This window comes from Gadus chalcogrammus, chromosome 16 (genome assembly GCF_026213295.1).
Source record: "Gadus chalcogrammus isolate NIFS_2021 chromosome 16, NIFS_Gcha_1.0, whole genome shotgun sequence".
NCBI classification, from domain to species: Eukaryota; Metazoa; Chordata; class Actinopteri; order Gadiformes; family Gadidae; genus Gadus; species Gadus chalcogrammus.
In genome coordinates, this window is record NC_079427.1 from 31,517,679 (window position 1) to 31,532,024 (window position 14,346).

Consider the following 14,346-nt stretch of genomic DNA (forward strand, 5'->3'; position numbering starts at 1 on the left):
CATGATGTGTTTTTTTATACGTTGTATGTCGCCTTGGACAAAGGCGTCTGCCAAATGCCACTAAGTAAAGTAAAGTAAAATTCATTACCAATTACAATGACGTATTTATCTAATAATATTGTCGTATTTATCTAATAATATTTTCTAGTTATCTATTATTAATATTTAATTAAACATTCAATATTATATAAATTCCACCATGTATATCGAAATACATATATATATATAAACATATACACTATATTAAACACCTTCATTCCTGTACCTTGTGAAAATTATTCACAACCGATTCACAACGTTTAAATCGGTGCATCGACAGATTCTTGGTCATTTTAAATCGATTCAGGGGCCCACGTATCAATTTAGTCGCATCTGTGTTAATCCAATCAGATACCGATTTGTATCAGTGAATCATTACACCCCTAATATTTATGTTTTACATGAATGGCATACTACCTCAAGTTCTATGTTTATTCGGGTTTTATATATTATGTTGATCTTGTATAATGTTTGATCCAAAATAAAGTTTCTGCAGTTTCTAACAGATTGTCAGCATGAATGATATTCTTATCTAATCATACCACGTTTTTCCTTGTGGGTAAGGTTGCATTCCTAAAACATTTAAACTGAAACTATACAGTAAAATTCCAGAAAAAGATCAAAACCCCGTCAACGACTACTAATGACGTACTGTAACTGGATCTTAGGGTTGTCGTCCCATTTCATACGGGTAGGGCTGAGGGGTAAGGTTAAGGGGTAGGGGTAAGGGGTAGGGGTAGGGTTAAGGTGGAGATTTTTGTAGAGCAATGAATCCGGATTAGGCCTTAGACTAAGGGCCCGGTAGATTCAGACTAGGGACCCGGTAGATTTAACTCTGAAGGGGCAGATTAAACAGAGAAGTCGAGACACCCTGGAACAATCCGCTCGGGTACACGGGTATCAGGTGTACTACAGAGATAAACCCTGGACACATCCGCATCTCTTACAAGCGCTTTCATATTCAAGCAGAATTGGTATTGTAACCAAAATATCCCAACCAAATCGAAATTTTTGAATCTAATCTAATCAAATTCAGAATCATCACTACTAGAAGCATCTAGATTAAATCATTTCTGAGATGGAAGCTGAGAGGACAAAAGCACAGCTAGAACAACACACACACACACACACACACACACACACACACACACACACACACACACACACACACACACACACACACACACACACACACACACACACACACACACACACACACACACACACACACACACAGCGTTGGGAGAGGTGTACGAACAACGGGTGCATTACCTTATTCGAAACAGAAGAGGGTGCTTATTTACAACAGTCATTTGCCAGAGACTGAGCGAAAGAGAGAACATTACACCATGAATGTTTTCATTAATTATAGCTAGTTAGAAGTATTATTTTATACCATGAAAAAGTTAAATAATATGTCAAGTAAAAGTACAAATACAATTTCGGCTCTGAAGTAAGACGATAATGAATGAAAAAAAAGCAATCAATCTTCACATGCAAGTGAATTGATTTCCCATGTCACGTCACGGTATATTTATTCACATCCAACCTCGACCTGTCAAACTTTCCTTGCAACACCATCATTGACGTAATTTTTTTTTAACAGTGTGTGTTCATTATGACAATAATGAACCAACTGCTAAGGCTGCAACAAAACATAGAGAAGGAGCATCACTGAACACACCCTGGAAGGTTCCTGTTGTTACGCCTGCAGACACCCGTCAAGTCTGTATTAAACCTTCTCACACATCTGGAGGCTTCCAGTCAGCACTCCAGGGGTAATGCCATGCAGAGGCCGACTCTGCAGTCGGGGACGAAGGGGCCAAGGAATTTAGCTTTCCTGCACTTTACTACCAGTCAGTGTTAAGGCGGTCAATGTGTCAGAGAGATCATATGTAGTTCTCTTCTGTGCAATGATGATGCATAATGCAACCACAGTAAAATCGGATGCAAGTTATATTTGTCATATTTATCCTTCTTCCTTATCTAGATATATGCTAGTAGACTCAAGTGTGATTATATCCCAAAACTATTGACAGTGAACATAATTGCCCCCCTCAACATATCACTTTAAATACAAATAATACGCAATGGAAATGACAGTTGAGAACCTAGGCCCTTACCTAGCTCGGCTTGGCATCGGATATTAACAGGCACTCATTGACCTAAAACATGGAGGCCCACTATGACAGACCCCACTGAACAATGAGATGGGCTGTGAGTGAACAGGAATAGATCTCACCCTGTCATTGAAGCCAGCTCATGAAGCATCCAGGCTGAGCCTCAAGGTGTCCTCCAAGTGTACGTTATAAAGGACCTGAACTCAAGGTGTGATCCAGGTGTACGTTATAAAGGACCTGAGATATGCGAAACCAGCATTCGCTCCGTACACGGCCTGGACTTAAACCACAAGAACAGCTGTCTGCGTTATTACGCATGTATCATCAAATTTTGATTAGCCTTATCACAAATTCACCACGGTTTGCGAAATATTGCAATACTTCAGGCCAGCTAAAAGATGCCATGAGACGATTCGGCAACAACTATTTCCCCATGGCATGTTCATTAATTTACTCATTCATTCATTGCAGGTAGATCGGGATAAAGGGTGTCCACAGTGCAGCAGCCTGCGGACCAGGGGACCCGGAACCTTCATCTTGGGGTCAAACACCCTCACCTGTAGACCTCATGTACTGCAGCTAATGTCTCGAGCCTCTTCATTAACACAACACCACCCTACTGGGACCCTGTTGCTGGTCCCGGGAGCGCAGGTCTGTCAGGACCTTGCTGCTGGTCCCGGGAGCCCTGATCTGTCAGGACCTTGCTGTTGGTCCCGGGTGCCTGGGTCTGTATCAGGGGCCCCCACACTGGGGAGGACTCTGGGGTATGGGCAGCGGTCTGGTGGGTTATAGGGAGTATTCTGGGGGGTTAATGCCAGTCTTCTGGGTGTACTCACTGCGACACTTGGCACAGCGTCCCTTGTCATACTCCAGCAGGTCCAAGGAGCGGCCGACGGAGCGGCGCTGGCCTCCTTCCCGCAGGCGAGCCGCCTCCTCCTTGGCATACACCCCCAGCTCCTGGGTGTAGCGCCCATACATCTGGAGGGGAGGAACACACACACACACACACACACACACACACACACACACACACACACACACACACACACACACACACACACACACACACACACACACACACACACACACACACACACACACAGTTAGAGTTGCATGTTGCATGTTGCCCATACTCCTGTTATGAACTGGGCACATGCCTCCAAATAAGATTGCACCAAATACATTTGAAATAAATCCTAAATATCAGGAACACACACACACACACACACACACACACACACACACACACACACACACACACACACACACACACACACACACACACACACACACACACACACACACACACACACACACACACACACACACACAATTCAGCAGCCACTGCATCTCACGTCTCCCTTCCCAGAATCCCCCTCGGCCACCAGAACCGAACATGAAGAGGAAAGTTTGAAGGCTTCCTTCTTCTCCTCTCCAGGTCCCAGCAATACCGGGGCGTTAAGCCACCACGCTCCGGCCAATGATTAACAAGAGGCATAATAAGTAAGCCTAATCATGTTATTGTAATTGTTTGGTGGCGTTGCAGCAGTCCTATCACTGGTGGTAATAAAAGGGATCAAGGTTAAATATGTGCCCCTGAACTGTCCTGTTCACGAGGCCTCTGTTCTTTACTCATATAATTAAATGCATTTGAATTATACAGGGGGTATTTGGATAATCACAAGCCCCTTATCACACACCACGATAGTAATTGTCCCTTTACTTAACAAACACACACACACTCACACACACACACACACACACACGTTCCCTCGCTGGCGCGTGGATCCGAAGCATATTAAGGAAGTCTTATGATTAGGTTATCAAGCCTTCAAGGTCATTGCTTGGGAATCAGACGAGCCGCTCAGCCAACAACTGAACAACATCCACTGAGTGGAAGGACCTAGAAGGATCTCCATGGACCAACAGACAGTGATTAGATCAGATGGAGCCAGAACCAGCTTGGAGAGATTACTCATTTACTTCGCTTATCTTCAGGTTGACGATTTGTTGGCATGGATTAGAAGAGCTGTCCTTGTCTTGAGTCAACCAAACGCGGCGCAAAGCCAATGGTCTATTAAGGAGGAGTGCTGAGATGTGACTCACTGCCTGCAGCCCTGCTCTGCTCGCAGTAGGTGAGGAACCCACGCCAAAGCTATAAGGGATACAGCAGGCAGTGTTTTTCTGGAAATCCATCCCTTTACCGAGTTATGAGGGACCGTGATAGTGATAGAGCCGTATAGTGTGGGAAGGATGAAGAAGTAAATACCAGACCCCATAGATCAAGGTTTATTTATAGACCAGAAGTGATGCTCATATGAAGCCTTAAACACCAGAGTGCGCTGGTTGCAGTCTGACTATGCGGTTTGTTGAATAACACATAAAGCCGTTCCTTTTTATGGGCAGAAAACGCAACAGGAGGCCACTGGCCTCCTACTGACACAAAACAAATTAGAAAAAAGTATGGATGCATGAGGGAAACAAAAAAGACAGGAGAGTCACAACACTGTAGACCTGTGGAAAGGAGACCTGAAAGCACAGAGCCAGAGATGTGCCTGAGATGTGAGGGTGATTTGGGGTTTTCCCCGACAATAAATGCAGAGACTCGATGAAGAATGGCTCTCTGGGTAGAATTCCTCTCCGTGGCCATGATGGTGGCCCAAGGGCTTAATTAAGCAATGCCAAACACAAGAGGGGCAGAAATAGATGCTCAGATGCACCTCTGAGAAAGAAAGAGGCAAAAACAAAACAACTTCCATCTTTGAACTTTTCCGGAATAAAGGCAACCCTGGTTGGAAGCCTGTCATTACCCTGAGCCCGGGCAGAAATAGGCCCTCAGTTACGCACGCCTTCTGGGCTAATTGATCCCAGATGAACAGGCCGCGTGAAGGTGTCCCGCTTTGGGGTCCAGGGGTGGGCCTCCACCAGTAGGCCTACGCCGGAGCATCCAACACAGGGAGAACCTGGACATTTCAAAAGCAGGTTCATCCGCCATGATCACACAAAGGGATGAATGGATTGCTATTCACGAGGGAAACAGCAATGAGAGCCAATTCCAAATCCGAGGTGAAGGCTTAGCAAACCCTGCCTCCTGCTCTTTGATTGAGAAGTGCTACTGTGAGCCGTCACTCGTGTTTCACAAGGGGTCCAAAGGCCAGAAGCACTTGAGATACAAGGTGAGAAGATAGCCACACAAAACCAATGCGTATAGGTCACAGCAGGCCTGGTTGACCAATCACAGCCAGCACTCGCTGGAGGAGATGGGACCTGTCGGAATGCAGGTAGTAAAAGGAAGACTCCATCTTAATCAATACTGGTTGTCTTGAGGTCAAAGTTCAGTGAGTGAACCTGTTCTACAGATTAAAAAAAAGGGAGATAACCTGAATGGAAACAAACAAACTCAATGAGAAGACACACATTACACAGAGCCAAGCAATGAACAGAAGGAAAGACGCAAACTTTACGCCTAAGGAAGACTACCTGCAACCCACTGAGGTGCCAAGCCCTGGTCACCTACAGCTGAAAGGACCGATGATCATATATTTAGCTTGAACAAATCTGAAGCTGTTGACAGATAACAGATCAGTCCTTTATTTCACTCATCGACTCAAATCTGCATCCCTGTTACTGGAATGAGGACTTTGTAAAGACCATGGTGTCTACTGTTGATGAAGAGCTCTATCCCGACCGACCAGGGGGGCCAGGGGGCCTTGAGAGCAGCGAGAGGGACCTGGGCACGGGCCAAGGGGGGTACCACGCAGGGGGACGCGGGCCAAGGGGGGTACCATCTAGGGGACCCCTGAGAAGACCCAGCAGAGGGAGGGAGAGAGGAGCTCAGAGACAGTGAGAGAGACACAAAGAAGGAGAAGTGGGTTCTTTATTGTCTCCACTTATTGTCTGACGATCTACTGAACAACCCAGTAGGGCCATGCCTCCCTGGCTCCGCCAATCACAGATCTAGTTGACCCCAGGGGGACGGACTGGGGCTTAATCAACACTTTAGAGATTACCCAGAACCCCACAGCAGAGTGGACACCCATACACACGCACACACACAAACACTTAATGTCTTCTGAAATCATTAAAGGACAATTCCGGTATTTTGAACATTGAGCCCACTTTCTGGTTTGTCTAGGATGAAATAGAGTTGTTAACACCCTTTTAATATTGGTCCTGTCTCGAGTATTTGGCTAATTTCGAACCGCCCCTGCCTGCTTCACAATGGCTGGCTTGAAACGGAAAGGGGGGGGTGGTTGTAGTCTTTTCACTCGGTACTAGACCCACTGTTGATGCGGAGAACCGAGCGAAAATACTACACATCGGAATTGCCCTTTAATACAAACATGATTTTCTTACATATGTCTAATGTGTTTCCAATTTTAGGAAAACACAGACACACACATTCATTACACCTGTAGCCTGTATGTCCTGCCTCTGAGTGAGAGAAGCTCTCCCTCCGTCTATACTGTTCTTTGACAACTTTGTTACCCTGCAGCACTCGCCAGCGGCGGACTCTTTCCTCTACATGAGTGAGTGCTTCTCTGGGAGGGCCAGAGAAAGAGGTTCTTCTTGGCCGCACTGTACTGGGACCAGTTTTGCAAGATTGGGTGGGAAATCTGGCAACACTGACTGGGACAAGATGAAGCTGGCCTGAGGAAATCCTTCGCACGCGGCGACTGGGTTGACCTGTCTTCACACGTAGCGCACATCATGTGGGTAAATGTGAGTGTTAGGGTGTGTGTTGATGCGTCTCTTGGGTGGCATGTTGTTTGTAGCCAACTTCCCAAGGCTGAAATATCGGAGTCCCCGAATATTGAACTCTAATTCACAAGGCTCAGAACACACACACACACACCTGGCCATAGTCCAGATTGTCAACCCAAAATTACCAGGGAGTGCAACGTTCTGCCCGAGCAAACCATCACTAACTTGGACTAATGAGCTCCCTGACAGTGTGTGTGTGTGTGTGTGTGTGTGTGTGTGTGTGTGTGTGTGTGTGTGTGTGTGTGTGTGTGTGTGTGTGTGTGTGTGTGTGTGTGTGTGTGTGTGTGTGTGTGTGTGTGTGTGTGTGTGTGTGGCCGGATATGGAACGGCAGCCAGTGTGATACGCTTGTGTGTGTACGTGTGAAGACATTGCAAGAGGTCAATAATTGGGGGGGGTCAAGAATTCACAGCAACAGGGGGGTGGGGGCATCAGGAGGGGAATGATGGATGAATAGATGGAGGAGGGGGCTGGGTAGATACATGAATACACATGGGGGAAGGGGGTGTACTGTAAATAACAGGGGTCTCCAGGGGTAGGAGACGACAGAGACAGAGGGGGGGCAGAGGGACAGAGAGAAAGAGAGAGAGAGAGAGAGAGAGAGAGAGAGAGAGCGCAGGACGGTTAGCTACGGAAGTCATGAGAGAAAGGAAGAGGAGGGAAGCTGTCAGTATATGGAGGAGTTTTAATTCACACTGCGATGCAGGCAGAATTTAAATGCATCTAGAGTGGTTCATTTTGGGAAGCACAAGTCACAGGCAGTCAGGCAGGGAGAGGGAGAGGGAAGACACACACACACACAGCCACACACACAATCCAGTATGGCAGCCATGGGATCAAAAGATCAGTGGTATTCAAGCGGTACGGGTCCTAGAGTCTCTAGACTCTTGTCTTTATTTGTCCTCTCCCTCTCTCCCAGCACGCCTCCCCCTCTCTCCAACTCAATGTCCAGCAGCCAGCTGCACATCACCAGTGTCCCCACGTCCAGACAGAGGGACGACTGCTCTGAGGACCACTGTTTACATACACACACACACACACACACACACACACACACACACACACACACACACACACACACACACACACACACACACACACACACACACACACACACACACACACACACACACACACACACACACACACACACACACACACACGCCTCTAACTCCCAACACAATTAGTCCCTCTCTCCCTCTCCATTGCTGGCTGAATATCTCATATGTCTCTACAGCTTGAGGTCAAGGGACACTGCTAGATTGGATTTCCTTTGTTTAATGGTAGCAGTGTTTGTTGTTTTTCCATAATGAACCACTAAAAGATAGTTACAAAGATAAGATAATTACAAAGCAACCGATATCCGCACTAGAAAAAAAAGAAAACATGACTAGACAAATATACACATAAAATAGGAATTGAATTGGTACATTACTAACCATTAAGTTAATACATATCTAAAGGGAGACATAAATGTAACATCCAGGCATTACATTATTACACTACACACAATAGCAGACACATTGAGCTTAATCCTTATAGCGAATTAAGAAATATTATCCGAGTAGCGGGTGCAATAAGGTCTTCAGTCTGATCGGTATAGCTAGCTACTTCTCAACTAACTCCTCCTGTAAAACCCTCCATCTCCGCCCTCAGCGTCTTTAGTACTGCCATTGGGGAGTCTGGTGGGACAGTTGGATTCTGTTAAAGGGGACATATTATACCACCAGGTCTGAGTGTGATAAGCCCTTACAAGCTGCTTCGAAAATCTGCCCCTTCTGACATCACTAGTGGGCGTGTCCACCTAGATTTGTGCAGACTTTCGATTGTCAGAAACATGAGGAGAATCCTGATGCAGTTGTCTCAGTGGGTAACCAGTGAAAAACTGCAGAATTGAGGAAAAACTCAGAAAATAAATTACATTTTAGCAAACCTTTTTGTTTGTTTTAAGTCTCATAGACTTGCAGTGTTGGGAAGTTACTTCAAAAGAGTAATGCATTATTTATTACTTGTTACTGTCATTTCAAATTAGTTACAATATTAAAAACATTATTACAATATTTCTGTCTTTGAATTGTGAGGCATTACATTACTTTTAGATTACTTTAGCATTCATTTCACCAAAATAACAGGAAATATGGATTTGGTGTTCTCAATAGATCTTCTAATAAATCTTGTGTTCAATGCTGCTCATTACGCAGCAGGAGGTGATGTGGTATGGCATAATGACTGAGCTAAGCTTAAGGCTAACAAAAGTACAATATAATGGTCGCAGTAATGGCTCATGGTGCAATACATTTTATAATAGAAGTACTGAACTGTCTCAACATGTGAAAGAGGCTACTCATTGTAAGGGGCACACTCTAGACCTGGTTATCACAAAGGGCCTCAATGTTTCTGATCTCTCTGTGACTGATCCTTCCTTGTCTGACCACTTTTGTGTTTTCTTTAACATATCTTTTATTCCCGACATACAGACAAAATCAAACACTGTCAAAAAACGGTATATCAATGAAGATTCTAATGTACTTTTTAAAAAGGCCATCTCCTTGCTACCACCTCTAAACCCATGTTCTGCTGATGATCTTGTAGAAAACTTTAATTTGAAAATTTTGAAAGTCATAGATATCATTGCACCTTATAAGGTTAAAACGATTTCTGGAAAGCAAAAGGCACCCTGGAGAAAAGCTGCTTCTGTAACAGCACAGAAAAAAGAATGCAGGAAGGTTGAACGCATCTGGCGTAAAACAAAACTTCATATTCACCATGATATCTATAAAGAGAGCCTCCGTGCCTACAATTTAGACTTAAAAAATGCTAGAGAAACATTTTTCTCCAATATCATTAAAACCAACACTAATAATGCAAAAACCCTATTTGCAACTGTTGACAGACTGACCAACCCCCCAACAGAAATTCCACCTGATCTCCATTCCACGCAGAAATGCAATGAGTTTGCAGCTTTTTATATTGATAAAATTGAAGGTATCAGACGCGCCATCAATATCTCCACGTCAAACAAAAATGTTGGACTACCACCCTGTTCAGGCAAAAATTACGTGGCAAGGATGGCATGCTTTGATGTTATAGACTCTCAAAATCTTGTGGAAACTGTGACACAACTAAAGCCATCCACCTGTTGCCTTGATACTATACCTACCAACCTCTTTAAGAATGTTTTCGACTGCCTAGCAGTGGACATATTGCAGATAGTTAACAACTCTCTCCAGTCAGGCAAGTTCCCAAAAGCTTTGAAAACTGCAGTTATTAAACCCCTTTTAAAAAAGCGGAGCCTAGATGCCTCTATTATTAACAACTACAGACCAATATCAAATCTACCCTTCATAAGTAAAATCATTGAGAAAGTTGTCCTCCAGCAACTAAATCACTTCCTGGCATCAACTGGTTGCTATGACACCTTCCAATCAGGATTTCGACCCCTGCACAGCACTGAGACCGCCCTTATTAAAGTTGTAAACGACATCCGTCTTAACACAGACTCTGGCAAAACCTCAATACTAATGCTACTTGACCTCAGTGCTGCATTCGACACTGTAGACCATACATTACTTCTGGAAAGGTTAGAAAACTGGGTGGGGCTTTCAGGCACTGTCTTAAATTGGTTCAGGTCTTACCTACAAAATAGGAACTACTTTGTTTCCATTGGCGACTTTGTATCAGAATCAACCAACGTGACATGTGGAGTACCACAAGGTTCGATCTTAGGACCCTCTTTATTCAACATCTACATGCTCCCACTAGGGCAAATCATGCAAAATAACAATATTGACCATCATTGCTATGCTGATGACACGCAAATCTATGTATCGCTATCACCAAATGACTATCGGCCCATAGATCTGCTGTGCCAGTGCATTGAGCAAGTGAAGGAATGGATGTGCCGAAATTTCCTTCAACTAAATGAGGACAAAACAGAGATAATTGTATTTGGTTCTAAAACGGAAAGGCTTAAAGTAACCCAACACCTTCACTCTCTGTCCCTGAAAACCTCAATCAAAGCCAGAAATCTAGGGGTTATCATGGATTCAGATTTACATTTTGACAGTCACATCAAATCAGTTACAAAATCGGCATATTATCACCTTAAAAATGTAGCAAGACTTAGAGGGCTCATGTCCAACGAAGACTTACAAAAACGTGTACATGCCTTTATCACTAGTAAGCTTGATTACTGCAATGGTCTCCTCACAGGTCTCCCAAAACAAACTCTGAGGAAGCTTCAGCTTGTTCAGAATGCTGCTGCTAGAGTTCTAACAAAGACCAAAAAATTTGATCATATTACACCAATTCTGAAATCGTTACATTGGCTTCCTGTAGGTCAGAGAATTGATTTTAAAATCATGTTGCTAACCTATAAATCCCTACATGGTTTAGGCCCAAAATATTTAACTGATATGCTTCCACTACATCAGCCTTCTAGACCACTAAGATCCTCTGAGACCAATCTGTTAATTATCCCCAGAGTAAACACAAAACATGGGAAAGCAGGATTTAGTTACTATGCAACAAATAGCTGAAATAAACTCCCAGAGGATTTAAGACTTGCCCCAACTCTGAGCACCTTTAAAACAAGACTGAAGACTTTTATGTTTGCTATAGCCTTCTGCTAAAATCTTAAATACATTGCACTTTCTAAAAAGCTTTTTAACTTTGCCTCTATTTTTTATTTTAATACTAAAATGCCTTTTTAATTTACCCATTTCTTTGCATATGTTTTTCTTTTACTTATCTATTATTATTTTATTTTATTGTATGACAATGTTTATATGTGAAGCACTTTGAGTCTGCCTTGTGTATGAAAAGTGCTATATAAATAAAGTTGCCTTGCCTTGCCTTGCCTTGCCTTGCCTACTGTCACTTGAGGTATTCATATTGTAATCAATAGAGCTAGAGCCTACTACGGTAAATTGTAAAAAAAAAAAAAAGAAAAAAAAAAAAGACATTGAGCTCCCTTTCTGGTTTGTCTAGGATGAAATAGAGAGGTTGACACCAAAGTTTGTCCTGTCTCAGGTATTTGAAAAAAATATTTTAAAATTGGAATGGAGTCTCTAAGTGAAAAATTTAGGAAGGAGATAGGTCCCAAAGTTTGTACAGAATAATAAAGAAAGAATGAATAAAACTTGAGACGAACAATATAGCAATATGCATGCAGCACTCACCTAAATACAGTTTCTGTCGTGTTTTATTTGGCATCTTGTAAATCCATTGATTTCGGTTGGAAGACTCATAGACCTCTGAAGAATAAGTCCCACCTCAGAGGCTCCGGTTCCATCAGTCAAATGTCTTTGGGAAATAACATGGTGTTTTTGAATGATCGTAGGTGGCAAAGAAGTAAAAGCTGCTCATGTTTTGAACTACACATTTTTTCCATCTAGATTCCACTTGATTTTTGGATTGTCGGTGCCGTTAATGCTTCTTCATAATAGTTAATAGGGCTGGGTATCGTGGCCAATTTCCTAAATCGATTCGATTTAGATTCATAAGGTTCTGAATCGATTAATCACGATTGGATTCAATCTGCTCTTAAATAATGAAAATGGCTCAACTGTGTTACAAAATACAAATGTACTTTATTTTTTCTCCTCATCTTAAACAACAGGTTTTAAGTGCAAACTTGTAAATTGGACAGTTTAAATTTGAGCTGTAAATAAAACTGTTTCAAGTCTCAAAAGTGCAATTTTGAAATTAGAAAGGTAGTACTGTGAAAGCGTACTTGAACTACAACATTCCATCACTGCAAATTGCATTAAGGTATAGTTTATTAAAGTGCAAAAATAATAATAATGGTAACAAAAAAATAATAAAAAAACGAATCTATTTTATGCCCTATGAATCGATATTGCAAAATTGTAATGAAATCGATCCAAAATCAATTCAATCAATTTTTTTACCCAGCCCTAATAGTTAACTACTTTAACGGCACCGACAATCCAAAATCCAAGTGGAATCTAGATGGAAAATGTGTGTAGTTCAAACTGTGAGAAGCTTTTACTTCTTCGCCACCTACAGAGTTTGTTATGCACGATAATTCAAAAACCCCATGTTTTTTTCCCATAGACATTTGTCCGATGGAACCAGGAGCCTCAATGGCGGGAACATTGCTCCTTGACCGGGAACGGAAAGGCAGGCTGGTTGTAGTCTTTTCACTCCGTTCTAGCCCCACTGTTGATACGGAGAACCGAGTCAAAAGACTACAACCAGCCCCCCTGGACTCTGCTGTTGCCGTGATCTCCTCCTCTAGCAGTAAGAGGAAGTAAACATTTGCGCAGATTTTTTTCTCCTCTGCGAATCTCACGGTGTTGGCTAATTTGTATAAAAACAAATAAGTTAATTTCGGGTTTAAAGTGCATTGTAACGTGCGTTACTGAGATTTGTACCAAGTAAAATATTACCTTTTCTTTTCTTGTAATGCCTTATGCCCTAATGCAACTTTTTGCTGAGACTTGTGTATAGGAAAATGACCACGGCAATTATTACTTCAGTTTTTAATGGAGAAATTTGATAACATTCACCAATGTCATTTCAGCAGTCGTGGATAGGGTAATAACTGTTGGTTTGGAGGCAGATGCAAAATGTGGAAGTTTAGGTCCCTAACATCTTCAGCTAGAAATGAGGTAACAGGCCAGAGATGGTTGGGAACCACAGAACTCAGGGAACAATGGGAGGTTCCGCTTCAGCGAAACTACAGCAAGTAAAAACTTTGAGAGGCATATTTCCCACAAAAACAAGAAAACATACTCAGTTCAGACATGGCCAGCTGCTGAACATGAAGACAGCCTTGAACTAAGTGATATCAACACTGATGTTACATTGCCCTTCTCAACCAAACTGGGACTTGGAACACCTTGCCAGTTTGTTCATCAAAGGAAATTTATTATTTGCAATTTATAAAAATGCACTAAGGCATCAAGATTCTTTACTTGATGAAACAAACTGACAACATGATGCTTCTGGTATTGCCATTAAAGTGTGATTATTGTCAATCACTAGGGTTTGAAAAGAAGGAGTGGAGAAGTGAGAAACAGAGAGCGAAGAAAGGCTGTGTAACACGGGTCGGTCCTTCTCTCTGTCGGTACGCCATGGCACCAGCGCTCACACAGGGAAGGGACACAGTGTCCACAGCCACCAGCCTCCTCCGCGGAGCACACAGCTGTGACAATAACAGGACTCGCTATACAACAATAACAGCCTGATAAAAGGTTATGGTGGTCCCCATCCAGACATTTAGGTTGTTCAGCACTTCTTAGCGTTGTGTATTGTGTATGCTCTTCATGTGTTATGTTCTATAATCCATACTGATTGTTGTTGTCATCATTTCAAATTGATATGATTCATCAAATAAATGCTAATTGAGATGCTTAAGCAACATGGAAGTGAGGGATAGAGTGAGAGGTAGTGAGAGAG

General features: G+C 42.9%; 1 protein-coding gene across 1 annotated transcript in view; it reads right to left on the reverse strand.

Annotated features, from left to right (window-relative positions):
* clcn2b (chloride channel, voltage-sensitive 2b) overlaps positions 1-14,346 on the reverse strand; it is a 120,373-nt gene that overhangs the window by 94,439 nt on the left and 11,588 nt on the right. Inside the window, exon 2 of the mRNA XM_056611816.1 lies at positions 2,996-3,137. Within this exon, the coding sequence (XP_056467791.1) occupies positions 2,996-3,137 (142 nt within the window). The remainder of the gene's footprint in view (positions 1-2,995; positions 3,138-14,346) is intronic.